The sequence below is a fragment of the Mchenga conophoros genome, linkage group LG23 (assembly GCF_057382185.1).
Source record: "Mchenga conophoros isolate Kocher_MC1m ecotype Shallow Benthic linkage group LG23, M_conophoros_male_GT1.1, whole genome shotgun sequence".
In the NCBI taxonomy this organism is placed as follows: Eukaryota; Metazoa; Chordata; class Actinopteri; order Cichliformes; family Cichlidae; genus Mchenga; species Mchenga conophoros.
In genome coordinates, this window is record NC_140547.1 from 9,628,270 (window position 1) to 9,646,008 (window position 17,739).

Consider the following 17,739-nt stretch of genomic DNA (forward strand, 5'->3'; position numbering starts at 1 on the left):
CCGGCCACTTGGTTATGGCGTTCCATGTATGCCTTGCCTGCTAGCATCTTGCACCCTGCTGTTATGTGCTGGATTGTCTCTGGGGCATCTTTACACAGCCTGCACCTGGGGTCTTGCCTGGTGTGATAGACCCCAGCCTCTATGGATCTTGTGCTCAGAGCTTGTTCTTGTGCTGCCATGATTAGTGCCTCTGTGCTGTCTTTCAGTCCAGCTTTGTCCAGCCACTGGTAGGATTTCTGGATATCAGCCACCTCCTCTATCTGCCGGTGGTACATACCGTGCAGGGGCCTGTCCTTCCATGATGGTTCCTCGTCTCCCTCCTCTTATATATATATATATATATATATATATATATATATATATATATATATATATATATATAAAGAACTGTCACATTTATGTTTTTTATTATAAATAATAAAAACATCTCTAGATTCAGATTGTATGGTAAGCATTTTATTTTCCACAAATAAAACAAAAAAAATGATTACAGGAGAAAAATTATTAACTCAACCAAAGCAGCTTGCTCACAACCTGACCTTCTTTTCCTTCTCCCTTCCTGTCACAAGCCTCCAAAACACAAATGTGTCACACGAATAGTTCTGTAACTCATCTGCTAAATGTGTGCTCTTACAATATGTAGCGTCTGAGGCTTTTGCTGTGGCTATGGGATCACTCTTCTTGGTATCTTATGTCATAAAAGATGATAGAGGAGTGTGGTCCAGAAAGCACACAGGCACACGCCAGACGCAGTCACGGCCAAATCGCTGATCTGTCGCAACCACTGCTCCCCATTCATGGTAAGCCTTAGATTCCATGCCCCTCTGTAGGTTCTTCCCATGGTGCCATCTTGCTCCCTGTTCACGACGCCGCCATTCCTTGCCCTTAGTGCATTTGTAGGATTTCTGTTCCCTGTGTTAATTTACAAAAGAGGGAGGATGAATGGTTGTAAAGACACTTCCAGCAGCAAACATGACACTGACAGTATATAGATTATTTGCAAATTTGCAAATCATAAAAATGGGTAGTGTAAAGCAATGTATAATGAAACTGCACCATCTTGTGGCAACCACTGGCAATTAAGCGCAGTAGTGAACCACACAAATACTTACCAAGACTGCTCTGCAAAGGCACCACAACAGCAAAGATAAGGACAGAAAGAAGAGATGCATATGCCTACAAAGGATTACAAAGAAGCAGTTCACATTTCCATTCACAAAACAAAACGCCATACTCATGATGAAGATAAAATTAACATTTTTGCATTTTTCAAAAACTGAAGGATGTTAATATTCTGTAGTTTGTGAGTGCAGCGTGTGGTATGTTTCCCCTTACTACACACAGCATGAGTATATCGCCTTATGCTTACCAAGAGGAGCTGTGCACCATTCTGAGTCATTCTCCTCAAGGCTTTTCCCATCTGGAGTCCAAGCAGAGCTAAAGAACAGGGCGTCACTGCCTCTTCAGCCTCCATGTCTACACATCTTAGGAGATAAACATGAAAACTGTGTTACATGAGATAAAAAATATAATATAACACGCCCTCATACCTATTTAGAAATAGCAGTAGAAGCCCACATTGAACGAGCAGATTCAAACCACTGACAGATGAATAAAACTGTTATCATATAAAATCATGTTATTGGAAAATTTGTGTCCTGGCATTAATGCGGATGGCAGTTCGCTTGAAATATTCCACTCGTTTAAACATTTTACAGACGTAGAGTTCTCATTAAAAGATAGACTGCAGCATCACAGCATCACCTACTGGGCTGTGGTCTTCTCTTTTGAAGTCTCACCATGAGCATTTTAGCTGTCACTATGTTGTTATTTTGTAAGCAGACATGACAAACAGGGGGTGGATCTGAGTGAGACACCAAGGACATTGCACGCTCATAGCAACTTGTCCATCACAATGTGTCTATATCCTAAAGCATACACTGTGTATTTAGTCTTGATTGGAAAAAGAGGTTACATAATAAACCTCATGTATTAAATAAGAGTTGAACTGAGATAATAAATTCTGCCGGAAAATGTCTCGGAGCTGGAGTGTGTATCCCTCTTTTTATGTACTGATGACCCTGACCTCCCTGTCAGTGTGCCCTGCCTCACTGCTTTGATCCAGACTCCTCAGTTTCCGATTCAAGTGAGGATCTGTTGGATGTGCTGGAACAAGCTCCCATCCCCTGAGCCCCCAGGTGCAAGACACCGCAGGATAACCCGGGGGTCTCATGTTCCTCTGAAAGATCAGAGCTGTTTTAGTTGTACCAGAGCGATGCACCAGTCGGTTATCACTCCTCGAACACTTAAAAATAGCAAAATAGCTGGCATGTCTCAGTTACACAATGTCCTTTGGCTGCAGAGTGTCACTTGCTAGACATGTCAAAAGCATGTCATCAACCAAAAGGGTCTAAAGTATATATTAACCCTAACTACAATCTTTTCCTAAACCTGAAAAGCATGTGAAAGTAAAAGGCAATGGAAACTGAATGAAACAGCAAGTGTGTAAGTGCAAATGGGCATAACCCCCAGGCTGATAAGCCCGCGACTAATGACGCTGCCATCTCTCGAACCTTTTTTAATGGACTTTGTAAACTGCTAAAATAGGATTATCTGTCTGTTAATGTGTGAAGGCACCAAAGCCAAATGACACCTTATGCATCATGGAGAGATGCAGGCAGTATTTAGCATTTTGACATTTGCATCTTCTTCCTGTGTTTGCGTGAGTTCTCTCCAGGTACTTCAGTCCAAAGGCATGCATGTTAGGTTAATCGGTGATTCTAATTGTGAAGGGTTGTCTCTCTCTATTAGCCTTGTGACAGACTGATGACCTGTCCAGGGTGTACCCTGCAAGTTGCCCTTTGACAGCTGAGACAGTCTCCAGCTCCCCCTGCAACCCTGAACAGGATGAGTAAAAGAAAATGGATGGATGGATGGTTCTGACGCTGTGGCTGATAAGTGGGAACCACTGTTGTTAGCTAACTGCCTTTGTCAAAAACTTCAGCTCAAACTAAAGACAGATGAGCAAAGCCGGCACAACTCCACAAGAAAGGTGGATTTAGCAGTGCAGACAGACAGGAGTGGTAACTATCATTTTATCTCACACATGGCAAGAAAGTAATTTAAAAAATGTACCACTACAAAGCTTCCTGAGAATTTACATTAGGAATATTAAACCTTTGTAGTATTGTTCAAATGGCAGTATTTCAAAGTTTTACCAACGTACTAGAGATCCCATTAATGACCATCATTATTCACTGTGGTTGTGAAAGCTGATTAAATTTTAAAAAGCACCTTTTTAGGATCTTCTCCATCACCATATCCAGATCATCGTGATGCGAAACATTAACGAATCTGAGGATGCTCCGGGGAAGACTGTGGCCTTCTTGTGCCAAAACAACCAAGTTGTACATTCCCTGTGAGCCAATATGAAAAACAAAATCATAACAGCAATGATGGCTTATTCACCGAGAAAGTATCTAAATAATAACACAATACAATGCTGTTTGTTGCTTTTATTGCAGAGGGCCAGAGCCTGTGGAAGTTTAATTAAGTTTATCACAGGGTGATGAGATTATAGCTGAAGTAAATCTGTCACCTGAGGGCTGCCTGCTAGTGCTGCTCTGCTATACATTGATATGGCCTGCTCAGCCAAGGATAATGAGTCCTCTTGTGTGCCGGGGGAATGGTAGTAGTAGTAGTCTCCCATTTTCAGTAGAGCTATAAAAGAAGATAAATACTTTCTGTTCAGTGACCAGATTGACAGGGAAAATGGATTTAAAGCAAAATGAAATGAGAAAAACTCACCGAAAGGATGCGGGTCATAGTTTAATATAGAGTAGTTATGATATCTCCACTGACATTCATAACCGAGATTCAGCTCCTGCATTTCGGAGAACGAGTGCACAGTGACAATGATGATTTTAATAGAGGAATTATGTGCAATTTGTTCATCAGCTTCAATCAGAATTCCACACGTGATTGCAGGATAATGACGAAAAGCCCAGGCTGTGTTTTGTTTTAGGGTAGTCATAATGGGTTAAACCGGTGAAAGAGCATGCACTCACCTCGCACAGGTGTGCAACATTGCTTTGGGCCAAAACCAGACCAGTTTGAGCTGCCAAAAGGTACTTCACAAAGGCTTCCTGCCTGTTGGAAACACAATGAAACAAATGTGACGAAGCAAAGACAATAATAAAGAGCAGCGACAATGATTAAATGCGGGCATTTGAAAAGTAATTGAAATTAATGTTTCCCTACCAAGAGCCCTGGAGGTAGGCCTGAAGAGCCTCTCTGATCATAAATCCAAGGTGTCCATTTCGCTCACAGACCTTTTTCAGCAGACTGCATAGAGGTTAAAGGACACCTGATGTATTATGGGATATAATTAACTCCACCTAAACAGAGAATATTTTAATGTGATCTAAAAATAGTTCCAAATTGTTGAGGTCATTCTAAACACAAGCATCAACAGCTGTAGGAGGAGCCTCTTTAAATTCATAAGATACCAGAGGAACATTGGTAAGCAGAATCTCTCTGCGCCAGACAATAATGCGGTGACAGTGGCTCTTATTTTTAGATATGCAAATACTGGGTTCTGACCTTGAATTAGCCACTGTCATTGAAATTAGATGCCACTAAGCTGCAGGCTACAGTGCAACAGCCCATAACAAAGCTTTCTTCAACAAGCTAATGAAAGCCCCTTACATTACAGCTCTCTTCATATCCTGAGACACCCCTTCCAGGCTTCCCATCGAAAGGTACCGAGCAGCTTCCACTGATGCAGTGACATGACCAAACTGAGACGCGTTGAGAAACTGCTCAAAAGCAGCACTCTGCAGATCATTAAAAAAAAAACAACACAGTTTGGCTCGTTGATCATACCTGGATAAAAATCCATTTCTGAAGTTGTGGAAATCAAACCTCATTTCTCCAGGGTCTATCTGGGTCCATCCCACTGAGATGATAAATCCCCAGGTTGAACATCCCATCATCGCTCCCGTTTAAAGCAGCTTGTTCAAAGTATTTCGCTGCATTTTTGTGGTCCTTCAGTACAGTCCCATGATACCAGCCTAAACCATTCAAGGCGTTAATTGAGCCCTAAAGCAAGGAAACAGACGCCGGTATTCATAGCGAATTCACACACTGTAAACACACCAACTGACTTGTACACTCTCACCATTGCTGCTGCTTTTCTCAGCAGCCGAAAAGCTCGGGTGTAGTTTCTTTTCACTCCCTGGCCCTGAACGAATCAACATCAATCAGTGAATCGATAACTGTCAAAACACAGACGTCGCACACACATGCACACATCGTTCAATTCAATTGTAAAATAGCCATTTTTACTATCTTACACTACCTTCATCAGGAGGATGGAGTAGTCGTACATCGCAGAGGGATCCTTCATTTGCATAGCACTTCTCTCAATCCATTTCGCCGCACTCACTATGTCCTTTGAGACTCCATTTTGTCCCCAGTACAGCATTGTTCCCATGCGTTTCTAAAGTTAATGGAGTTTTTATTAGCCTATTCTGAACACTGACTGTGCTATTGACCACGAAGGAGAAATTAAAGTATGACTGAATTTGAACGGGTCACATGCACATATTTCAACAGTTCATCTTGTCAGAAGTCAAAAGATTTCGTGTAGCTCACATACCTGAGATTCGATGTCTCCTCTCTCTGCTTGGAATTTCAGATACTGGAAATCATCTTTTGTCTCATGTGTCAGTCTGTTTAAATCTTCTTCATTGTTTAAATAGATATGTTCAGTTGAGTGTTGCTTTAGAAAAGACAAACAGATGTGTTATGATAGTAAACAACTGGTGATACTAGCACTATGAGTAAAAACGCTACCGTCACTATATTTGACTACTACAGTTACAGCGGTTAATTTACCAGCCATCAGAAGACGGGTACACTGTGGTAATAAATGGATGGAAATGGACAGCAACAATACTCAGGTAAGTTGTTCTGGTTGAATGATACTTAATTGGTACTAAGGGGCTCAAAGTGTGCCAAGAAATCATCACACACCAATACAAGGCAGGATGGATAAGGTTCATGCTTTCATGTTTACACCAAATTCTCATCCTAACATCTAAATGTGGCAACAGAAATTGCTTCCAACCTCAAATTGTCCATTTTTGATGAGCCTTTGTGAACTGTTGCCTCAGTTTGCTGTTCTTAGCTGACAGGACTGGCAACCAGTGTTGTGCGTTCAGAGAAGGTCTTCTGCATACCTTGCACGTGTCTTACTTTTCCCTTCCAATCTGCTCGAAGCATTCTAGCCAGTCTTCCCTGTTCTCTGATATTAACGAGGTATTAACACCCAGATATGAAACATTTACCCCTTTTTGGAGCATGTAAACCCTAGACACGGTTGTGCGGTAAAATCCCAGTTGATCAGCAATTTCTGAAATACTCAGACCAAGCCATCTGCTACTAGCAACCATGTCCTGTTCAACATCACTTAAATCAGCACTTTTCCCTATTTTACAGCAGATTGTTCTCATTCAGTAGGCTGTCTCAACCATGTCTAAATTCTTAAATGCATTCAGTTGTTGATTCTGACTGACTGATTACAGAATTGGCTGATTTATGTTACTGAGCAGTTTAACAGGTATACCTTAAAAACGGGCAAATCATGATTATGTGGAAAAATAATAGACTAGAAATGGCTTTTATACCAGTCTATTGACTGAACTGTAATTGTAAAGTTAATAATATATAAAGAAAGAGTGAATTGGGGATTTAGGGAGCTACAAAAGTAAACAAAAGTTGTGGCGTTGAAAGAAAAAGCCACAGTATAATTGGGAAAAAAAAGTGTAATCTTGTCGTCTTGATTATCTTATTTTCATAATCACTGGAAGATAAAATTGTAATTTGAATTAAAATTAAAGACGCTGTGTTTGTGAGTTCGAGTTTAATGGCCTTTTAGAGCTTTTTCAGTAGAATGCTGCAGCTTGAACAATGAGAGCCGAGACAGAGAACCCAGATTGTGCAACACTTTTTTTATAGCCACTTTAAATAATCTCAAGATACAGTCAAAGGTTAAAAACAAAAGAAACTAGCAACTAGCTTTTTCCTTTTTTTGTTTTCAAGTTAACAAATCAAAGTCTGCCCAAGCCTGACTGACAGGCAACATAAGCTAACAACCCAGCACAGTCACAACACTGAGATTTAAATAGTGCTGAATCCTGATTGGTGCACAGAAGTGCATGACATCATTGTTTTGTCTTTAAGCTGAGCCCACACCACCGAGAAGAGACAAAACAACACGAAAAGAAAGAGAAAATAGAAAATAGGTTTTCGTTGCTTTTATCAAGATTGGATTCAGGGGGTTGTTGTCAGCTCTTAAAAAGCTCGGTCAATATGCCACGGAAAAATGATCACTACTAGGCTTGCTACAGTTGTTTTCTAGGTGCACTGCCTTGTTGAAGCTGGAATAGACAGTAAGGTCTCTCTGCTGTTTTCATGTACCTCTGTTCATTAGAAGCATGCTTATTTAAATACTCGAAGAATCAACAGGAAATCAGTCGGATGTAGCCTTTTCTCATAGTGCGCTCCTCGTCTTTCAAGTGCAGTTCCTCCATTCATCAATACAGCTAAATCATTCACAAATGGCTGGACTAACAGACACATTGTTATCATATTCTGAAGGCAGAATGTCATTTCCACAGCATGCGTGCATGTTTGTATGAATACATTTGTGTCTGAATGGCTCTTTTCATACTGCGCTTTGTGTGTTTTTAAGCTAAGCTCGCTGTAGTTGCATATTCAATACACGGATATGAGAGAGGTATCAATCTTTTCATCTTATTCTTTAAAAAAAACTTTAAAGGAAATAAATACGCAGATCTATCTTTTTGAATATACTTTAACAAACTGTATGTTATAGCATATCTTATATGAGCCCATGTAACAAATTCCCTCACCCCATATATAAGCCCCTCACCCCAACCTCCCTCCCCTCAACCCAACTGGTCGTGGCAGATGGCCGCTCCTAGTTTCTTAATGTTAAAAGGGAGTTTTTCCTTCCCACTGTCACCAAAGCGCTTGCTCATAGAGGGTCATATGATTGTTGGTGTTTCCTTTGTAGGGTCTTTACCTTACAACAGAAAGCACCTTAAGGCTGCTGTTAAATAAATACAATTGAAATGAAAGATGTAATTATATTTTTGTTTCGGTAATACTGTTGTATAATGAAGAGGCAAAGGTAAGCAGATAAGCAGCAGACAACAGAGATAACCACTTGATACTGATTAAGTAACACTATGTTAAGGAGGAGCAGGGATGAGGCGGAGGGTTGCAAAGTGGCTTACAGAGTCAGTATCAGCAACAGACAAGCTAGAGCAGCATAAAACTGAAATATACTTTAATTATCCCAGGCTTGATTAATCATTTACTGGAATAAAATATTTATAGTACAGCCTACAAGAGATCTGGCTATCTAATGTTCAGATGATTATCAGCTGAGTGATTCTCTGACGTGTGCTGGCATTAAAATCAGCTGCTATCAGCTAATCTGTTTGAACTGTTGGCTCAGCTTGACTTCATGCCCTGCATGAACTAACGCCACTCTCAACTTACACGAACTCCTCTATTATCAAGGCTATTATTAGTTATTCAAATAAAAACACAAATTCAGAAGTGATCTTAATGATCTAAACATACCTTGTTTTCATATATCCTGGAACTGTCAATACAGGTCTGCGTTCCAATATTGGAATAGTAGCTATAAGCCATTTCCAAGTCTTTAGGAAACCCATCAATTCCCATCAAGTGTTTGTACCCTGCATGCATCAGGGCAAAACGGTCATCACCTAAGGCACCAATCAAACTATAGACGTGACCCTGAAAAATGCAAGGGGGTTAGTATTACCTGTTACATGCAAATTGCTTTACGTGCGATAAAATAGTAATTAAGATACAACGAAGGCACTGACTGTACCTGCTCATAATTGACTGAATGTCCCAGGCCGGAGAGATGGATGGTGGCCAATAAGAGAGATGCTCTGTGATTTCCTAAGCAGGAGGATTCTTGTAACGCAGCCATTGATTGGGATGTGATTTTCATTTGTGCTTTATCCACAGAGAACATTGTTCCGACTGTCTCCTCAAACAAAACGCTCCCGAGATCCTTCAAGTTTAAAGACCCTTCAGAAACAGATAGGTGTTTATTAAATAATGTATCCTCTATAAATCAGATATTTTATGGTGATTGAGGTTATAACCAGATAAAAAAATATCTACCTGTTCTGATTTCCACCTCCTTTCTTAGCAAGAGCTGAAAGAGAGTGCTGTACTTTATCTGTGTTTCAAACGTCCATGTTTGTGTGCATGTTTTCTCTTTTGATGCAAACTGACCCAACAGCCTTAAGAAGTCGGGGGTACAGACATCTGAAATGAAACAAAAAAAGGAACCTGTTCACAGCGTTCTTTCCATACTCAATGGGTGCACTTTCAGTGTATTGACACACTTGATATTAGGTCTCTTAAAGGTCGCTCCACCCAGAATGGTGCAACATGGCTTTTATATGAAATATAAAAAATATTTTTTTACCTCTACTTACTGGCGACAGGAGGTAATTTTCATTCACTTCTTGCATAAAAGCTTTTGTAAATGCTCTTATTTCCTGACACTCTTGGTGAATCCTCTGCAATTCATTTAATGTTGGCATGGAGTGAAGTTGGTTTTTGATCTGTGATATGAATAAATCTGTATTTGAAATTAGCATTAACAGGCATAAAACAGAGGAAATAGGAAGTATTAAGCCTAGTTAATGGTCATCATGACATCACCGCAGCCTCATGAGTATTTATACCGTCATATGAGGTGTGCCAGACTCACTGCAGTCTTCTCCTGAATGGTAAATGTCATCACCTTGAAAAAATGTATGCGTCACCACTTGTACAAGAATGGAAAAAGTCGCAATCAAAAGCTAACGTTTTTTTTCTCAGTTGTTGCAATAATGTGTCATCTCTTCAAGCTATTGCAGCATCTTCATCTCTGTAATCTAAGAATATCTGATCTGTACTGATTTATAATTGAAATAGTGATAAAGTGATGTTGTATCAGTGGGCAAAAGATTAAGCAAACAATGTCCCTCGTGTTTAGTTCTATTTTGGTTTGGGTTTAAGATATTTAGGATACAATTGTCTTTAAAATGTAACTACTGTGCTCTTTTCCAGTTTTGTTTCTTTATTCTTATCTTTCCTTGATTCACAGCCTAAAATCGTAGCAATATTTTACTGGCCCTTGGTGCATCCTCTTGGTTTACCCACTATCTAATACAAGCCGTTATAGTTCCTCTCCCTTTATACACATTTTAGTCTAGATTCATATGATTGGAGGCTTGACCAGCAAGTGTGTGGGGTTTCTGTGCTCACAGTGAGAACTGTGCTTGAGATGACCCTATTACAGATATCAGATGACAATGACATCATAAAGATTCACAAGCAGGAAAAAACTGTCTGAAAATGAATGTTCAGAGGGATTTGGCCTCCCTGAAGACTTGACCTTTGGCTTGTAGGGATTATTTTCACAAAAACCATCATTGTTTAAAAGTTCCATCATTGCTAATAGTATGGTGGTCAGACGTTTACACTCATCATGGGCATGAATGTCATGGTAATGTGGGGCTTTTAGTGATGAATACTGTTGTTTTTCAAGGCTGGAATGATTGAACAATATATCTGTAATGGTTGTAAAAAAATCACACATATACAAAACACTCATTTAGATCTTTTTTAAAAGGTGGTTCAGGAGGTTCTATCTCTTATTCTTGTTTAGAATATTTACTAAAACTAGTAGTTTATCCTTACATGCATAAAATGATTTATTTGGCAGCACTTGCTGGATTACCAAAGCTCAGAACTTATTTAGCATCATGCTGCTGGTTACTGATACACTGCAAAAAGTGGATGGAATAACGAAGAAGGAGAACTACCTCAAAAAAAATTACGTTTAGCTCAAACAGCTAGACAGTTGAAACTTGTATAAAATTGGATATTCCAATAATGATCCCGAACACACATCAGAACTGGTTTTGGAATGGATATGCTTCTGCAATGGTTTTCCCAAAGCCCCGACCTCAACCTGATAGAAAATTTGTGGGCTACACCTACAAGCCTGATCTGTGCCAGTAAAACCAACCAATTTGTAAGAACTCTCCCAACTCTGCCAAGAGGAGCAGGCAAATATCCAGCCGGAATTCTGCCCATTTGAATTAGAATGAAGTTTCTTGATGGCTACCAAAAGTCCAGTGGAGGTGCAAATTTCTGAAGAACCATACACCCATCCATTTGCTTTGACTTATCCAGGGATGAATAAATGAACGATTAAAGGACATTTAGCAAATAATTAATCAAATATTAGTCGGGGTGTATGCATATATTTCAACTGGTATGTATAATTTTGATCCTGTGTGGATTAGAAAAACTCCAAAATGCATCCAAACTTGTGTACCCAATTTTTGAAACTTTTTAAAAGATGACTGCAGTACAATCAATCCAATCCAGAAAAGAACAGTTCAAAAAATAATTTTAAAAAATTATCATGACCTGCATGATGGGTGTGTGTAAAATTCTTACCAAAACTGCATATATATGGCAGATAATAAGGAAAAACCTACAATGTCCACTAATGCATATGATTTTATCACTGCCTCATTTCATTACCTGTGTACTCTTACACGTGGTCAGGCTGTTTGCTGACATAATTTGGCATGAAACATTAATACTTTATGACCTTGAGATCATAATACACTGTTTTAGAGTGAGGCTGTGCTAGAAAGCAAAGCAAATGAATACATTTTACCTCTTTACACTTACCTGTTTGGTTCCAAAACGGTAGTATCTGATAGGCCCAAAATACCCACGGATGCCTTGTAAGTAACTGCCTCCTCCAATCACAAAGTATCCATCTGTGTCATCGTAATGAATGCTGTCCTGAAATCTATGACATTTAATACCACTCAAACCAGCAATCACAATCACTGAGCAAACAATATTTATTTTCCAGAAACTTGGCAACAGTGTGTTTTGCTTATTTTATACCAAAAATCATAATCGTACTTGTATAAATGTTTCTGAGTTTGACCATCCCATGTGGTTTCCAGCAGCACCTAAAAGTCAAACATAACAATACATGAGTCCTGAAAAACCTGCTCAGCTTTAAACAACTCCAAATTGCAGTACACACTGCAATCGCCTGGAGTTTCCCAGCTGGAAATAAACCATCTTTCAAGATCTTACAGCTGTTCCAAAGGGAAACAAAAGCTAGAAGTCCAAAGAAAACCCAGCAGAAAAAGAATGACTATAAGATGTTGCCAGAGCATTATTTTGATTTTTATTCCTCATCCCACCACCAGAGTCATTCTTTGGCGTTTTACCTCTGAGTCCTGTATGTAATAGTCTAATCTAATCCATTTCAAGAGAGGCAACATTGCTTGGACTTGAAATGCTTCATCTTCTCCAGTTATCTTTCGTGCCTGAATTATGATGTTCCCTGTACGGCACATATGACAGTCGTGAATTTCACCACAGGAGATCCAAAGCTCCTTATTAATACATATTTTTTGTGCTAGCAATATTAATAAATCACATCTGCGCAAAAACCACAAATCTTCACTCACAATCATGTTGTGACACCTCTTTGTAATCCCCTATCAGGTGTACACATGAGCTGGCATGACCCACCTGTGTTCGTAAGCTGCATCAGAACTGTGTCATATAAATTTTTTCTATTGACATGATGGATGATCCCACAGAGCTTCTTCTGACACCATTTCAGTAGGTATATCCACACAGATAAGGTGACGCTGGAAGCCAAGCAATGAAACATGATTTGACAAATCATTTCTTCATCCACTCAAGCATGAGGTTGAATTTAAAACGCGGCGCTGTCTGTTAAAAATGCCTGACCTCGCTGTCTTTCATTGACCGTAAGTAAAAAGCTTATATGCTCTGGTGAAGCGGCTTGGTGAAGCTTGTAAAGTCATTTAAAAAGACACTGAAGTAAAACTAAAAGTAGAGTGTGTTCTAACTGATGCCTGCACTGAAAAGGAAATGATCAGTGACTTGTGACCTGTCATTCTGCTGATATAAACACAAAGCAGAGCTATTATGTACTTTATATTTGAGGAAAATGGGCCAGAGAGTACCTTTGAAACATATAATATCAAACACTCTGTTTCACTTAATCCTTTGATTCAACATTTGGAAACTCAGCTGGAGATTTTTCATGCTGTGTGGCTGAACTTCATACTAAATAAGTTCCAGCTAAAATGAGGTAAATTAGAAGTCCAACCTGGGCTGTGTCACAGCGTGACGCCGGGTTCTCTCTAGAGCTCTGTCAATAAAAGGCTGGAACCTGCGGATCACTCCAAAGCGCTCACCAGTACTTGCCAGAGGGAACTTTAGCATATCGATTATGTCTGGGATCAAACAGAACAGCGAAAGGCTCCATTTGCAAACACTTGCATGTGTTCTTTAAAAGCTTTGGAGATAAAGATAAGACATGCAGAGGAAATGACAATGTGATTAAGGGTCAAACCTGATTCATGTGGACACTGATGGATTCTGTGGCTGGTCATCTGCCACATTAGTTGAGCCGACCATGACGGGCAACCAGTGGGAGGTTTACTTGGCCGCTCAGAGGGTGGAATTATCTGCAGCGCTTTATAAATCCTCAACATGGAGCTGTGGTATGTGCTGAGTTCACTGCCATTTTTAAAGCTGCCCAGCCAACCACGGACTGTCACATTCTGTGTGTCCAAAATGTTCCTGTTGAAAAAGTCGCGTTGATATGAAATGGACGGAGGCAGTCTAAGCAGCACCTGGTGGATCCTGTAGTCACGGAGTCTGCTGCTTTTCCATTTTCTCCTGAAGACCACTAAATCTGTCTTCTGCAATGTGGACACCACCACCTCAACTGCAAGCTGACATTGCCCAGAGCACTGATACCGCACGCGGACCACCGAGCCATCTACCACTTTGTCAGGGACGGTGTCAAACCCTATAAAATTGTCAGGCGGGGTCTCACTGCTGTGGGCTGAAATGACTTGTGAAGCACACTGTCCCTGGGTGAAGAGAAGGAAAAGAAATACACTTAAATGAACATAAAGGGAAAACAGACTTGCATGGAGTTTCATTCTCTCAACCAAATTTGAAAAATTTATCACCAGTTAGTTACTAACTGCTTGTAGTAGTGTATATCGAAAAACGAGAGCAGTCTCCTGTGAGCAGAATAAGTGAGTGAATAAAATTGCTTACCATTAGAGCAGAAGCAGTGAAAATCTGTCCAAAAATGATGACATGAAACACATTCATCTTTTGTTGTTGTTTAAAACTGAATAAAAACCACAAGCAAATTTGACATTCAGAGTGGTAAGTAACATTGGCTCTCACTGTTTGACACTTCCAGAAAACATTTCCAAACAGCCGTGCAATGGGTGTACCATTGCAATGCAGCATTACCTGAAATTCTGGTGTTTCAAGTTCAGTGATTAGCATGCTTTTAAAGGGCTAGCGCCCACGAGGGCTCGGCTATATTTACTCTTGATGTGTAATAAAAGTGTTGTTTGATTCACTTTATTAGTGATTGTATTTGGGACCTTTCCATAAGAGTGAAGCATCAGAGCTGACTTAATCTGATGTACGTGAGCCAAGACTTTGTCATCACCCTGCGTCCTCTTTGGCCAACGCGCTTACGCAAGACTTTGAAGAAATATGATCTGAAAAACAACCTGATATGGCAGCCAAAATTAATTACCCATGGGCCACTGACTGTTTATGTTTCAAAGTCAAGGGCATGACATGTGCTAATGTTGCTGATGGGTTGCTTTAGGTAGCCACACATACACGAACATGGTCTATATAAAAGGTGTTCTTGATGGCATACCTATGTGTACAAGAGAATAGCTTTTGAAGGCAATTTTATTGGATGTTATTGAAGAGTTGATTTTTTCAAGCAAGCAGAAAATGCTGTAAAAATATGCTTTTAATGGCTTTACAGGACATATGCAATTTTCAGTCTGTCTTTAAGGACCGTCTAACTACAGAGTATCCTGCAGTGCCACATGGAAAAAAGATTGCTTCCAACTATGTGAGTGGTTTGCCCTTTAGCAATAACAAAAGTTTGTTTCACTTTTATATTCCAGTGGCAGAGTACTTAGATGAAAGTCCGATACAGTTTGGGCAAATCAGCACAGTCCAGAACTGCAGCGCCGTCTCATCTGAAGACCCCTTCTTAACATCCTCCTCCTTGCCAACATGCCTTCCGTTTGCCTCTTCACAGTCTGTGCCTCTGCCCTTTCCCATGGCTCATGGCACCACCACCTTGGCGTTCATGTTCCAGGGTGGCGTGATGGCTGCAGCAGACACTCGTTCCAGTTGCTCAGGCCTCGTCGCGTGCCCAGCCTCGCAGAAGATCCTGCCCATTCACAGTCACTTGGTGGGCCTGACCTCAGGCACTTCAGCCGACTGTGCGCTTTGGAAACGTATTTTGGCTCGCGAGCTGCGGCTTTACCAACTTCGCCACGGTCGACGGTTGTCCACGAGTGGAGCTGCCAAATTGCTTTCGCACATGCTTCACCCTTTCAAAGGAACTGAGCTGTGTGTGGCTGCCACGTTGTGTGGGTGGGATGGAGGAGAGGTGGACGATGGATGTGATTACCATGGAGGCACAGAGACTGGTCCTGGTAGTCGAGGAGAAACAACAAAGAATCAAATGACTGAGCAGAAAAACTTTGTAGATAGCACCAATGCAAAGGTTTCTCTGGCAAAGGATGAACGCTTTTCTTTCTCTCAGCAGTGCTCCATCAGAAAGAAAATGAATTTATCTGGACCAAGGCTTTTTTATGTATGCAGTGATGGTACTCGCCTACGGGGAATGCTTTTCTCTGTGGGCTCAGGATCCCCTTATGCCTACTCAATTTTGGACCAAGGTGTTCACTGGGGGCTGACAGTAGATGAGGCCAAGTCAATAGCTAGAGAAGCTGTGTACAGAGCTACGTATAGGGATGCATATTCTGGAAACTGTGTGGACATGTATCACATCACGTCAAAAGGCTGGACACGCAGAAACCGGGAGGATTTGAAAGAGGAATATTACCGAGAAAAGGAAAGGCGAAACCATGAGAAAACAGAGAGGCGGGATGTGGCTTTTTCTGACTAAAGACATGAAACAAACAAAAATGGCTTGGGAAGCGAAAGGCAAACATTGGGGAGTATTTTGGAGAGACGTGATATTATGGCATCTTTGCAGCAGTTACTAAATTAATGAACAGGACAGGCAGTTGCATCCTCCAGGCTATTTCTCAAATGATTTGGGCATGCATATCGTTCCCTCTAATAAACAGCTGATGTTTTGTTTGTGCTGGTGATAAAAATGTATTCTAAGAGCACCCTGCTTGCTGGCATTTTGATTTAGATGTTAAAGCATTATGAATCATTTCAAGAATGTGAGATAATTACTACCTACTCCAGCATGCGGGTAAATCGCATAAACACAGAGTAACAGAAAATGAATAGTCTAAAAATCTAAATGGCTGGAGGCTGAAGGTCATAATGTATTACTGTGTGTAAGGGAACACGTTTAGCCGCAGCAATAAACGGTAAAGGGGCTGTAAACTGATTTGTGCCTGCTGTCAGAAGACTTCTGAAGTTCCTCTGACACTTCAATAAATTAATGAATAAAAGGAATTTTGCTGCCTGCTCATTTTGTTTGAGCGCTGTGGTCATAAATAAAGCATAACTGTAATTACTCAACTGACAATGACTCTATATTGCCAAGTATATTAGGGTAAAAGGTACAGAGCTGTCCATCTTCATCCTCAGTGTTCAGCTATGTTCTCTAACTTTAGTGAAGTCCATGATGGGGGACAGTTTGCAGTGTAACATCAGTGTTGTGGCACACTGATTATACTACATGTCAAAATGTTGTAATGAAGTGTATGATGTCCTGTTTCCATATATTAAGTATTGCAATATATCGTATATGAATGCATTTTTTTAATGACTAACATATGCATATGTGTGCAGCGAGCATGTCTTATGTGTTATTAACGGCATAAAATAAATTACAGCCTGGGATGCGTGACTGCAGCATCAGTGGGGATGCGCACTAGTACTACTGTATGATTGACTGCAGCTGTGTGAGTAAGAGGGGAAAGCCTCCCATTCTCCCCGACCTCATGCATAATTCCCATCTTTGGAAGTTCATTAATGGCAGAATTATTGAGCGAGTGAAAACAAACAAACAAAAAAGGAGAAAGAAAGCATTTGGTGGTCTAGATTTGAAGTCTTGCAGGGACCGACTCTTGGGAAAGTGAGTCGGCGTTATTTTTATAGCACCTTTAAAGAGCATATGTCACAGAGCGCTTCACAATAAGAAACGGTTAAAAAGCAAAATATAAGGCAGCCAGACATTAAATGCACACAGGCAGATAAAAACACAAGGCGAAACAAGGCCGAACCTAAATCTAAACAAATTGCTTTCAGTTGCTTTCTAAAGGTGCCTGCAGATCTGACGTTTAAGAGATATAGCCTCAAAAGCACAGTCTCCTGTCATAGTCCGAGAGCAGGCAGGACTCAAATGCAGATTCAGAAGGCAGTTCGGAGAGTTTATTAACAGTGATGTGAAAAAGCTATTTGCAGTGCCTTTCAAAAAAGGGAAACATCCACAGTCTCTATGTACAGTATCCAAGTCGATGGTCCGATAGGTTCCACTCAGTC

The 17,739-nt window shown here is 40.5% G+C and overlaps 2 protein-coding genes across 2 annotated transcripts; one reads left to right on the top strand and one right to left on the bottom strand.

Annotated features, from left to right (window-relative positions):
- Window positions 1-496: 496 nt before the first annotated feature.
- On the bottom strand, window positions 497-14,486 carry LOC146546681 (protein sel-1 homolog 3). The gene is made up of 24 exons (XM_085264629.1): window positions 14,278-14,486; window positions 13,559-14,084; window positions 13,313-13,439; window positions 12,703-12,824; window positions 12,396-12,511; window positions 12,079-12,128; window positions 11,836-11,959; window positions 9,566-9,704; window positions 9,256-9,402; window positions 8,954-9,159; window positions 8,677-8,856; window positions 5,660-5,782; window positions 5,360-5,500; window positions 5,180-5,242; window positions 4,924-5,100; window positions 4,708-4,835; window positions 4,261-4,344; window positions 4,068-4,149; window positions 3,808-3,883; window positions 3,599-3,720; window positions 3,295-3,416; window positions 1,370-1,484; window positions 1,113-1,176; window positions 497-912 (listed from the first exon to the last, which is right to left on the bottom strand). Exons 1-24 carry the CDS (start codon window positions 14,476-14,478, stop codon window positions 695-697), a joined length of 3,453 nt encoding a protein of 1,150 aa, XP_085120755.1. The 5' UTR covers window positions 14,479-14,486; the 3' UTR covers window positions 497-694.
- Window positions 14,487-14,958: 472 nt separating this feature from the next.
- On the top strand, window positions 14,959-16,760 carry psmb11b (proteasome 20S subunit beta 11b). Its single transcript, XM_085264906.1, has one exon. It carries the CDS (start codon window positions 14,999-15,001, stop codon window positions 16,178-16,180), a length of 1,182 nt encoding a protein of 393 aa, XP_085121032.1. The 5' UTR covers window positions 14,959-14,998; the 3' UTR covers window positions 16,181-16,760.
- The last annotated feature ends 979 nt before the right edge of the window (window positions 16,761-17,739 follow it).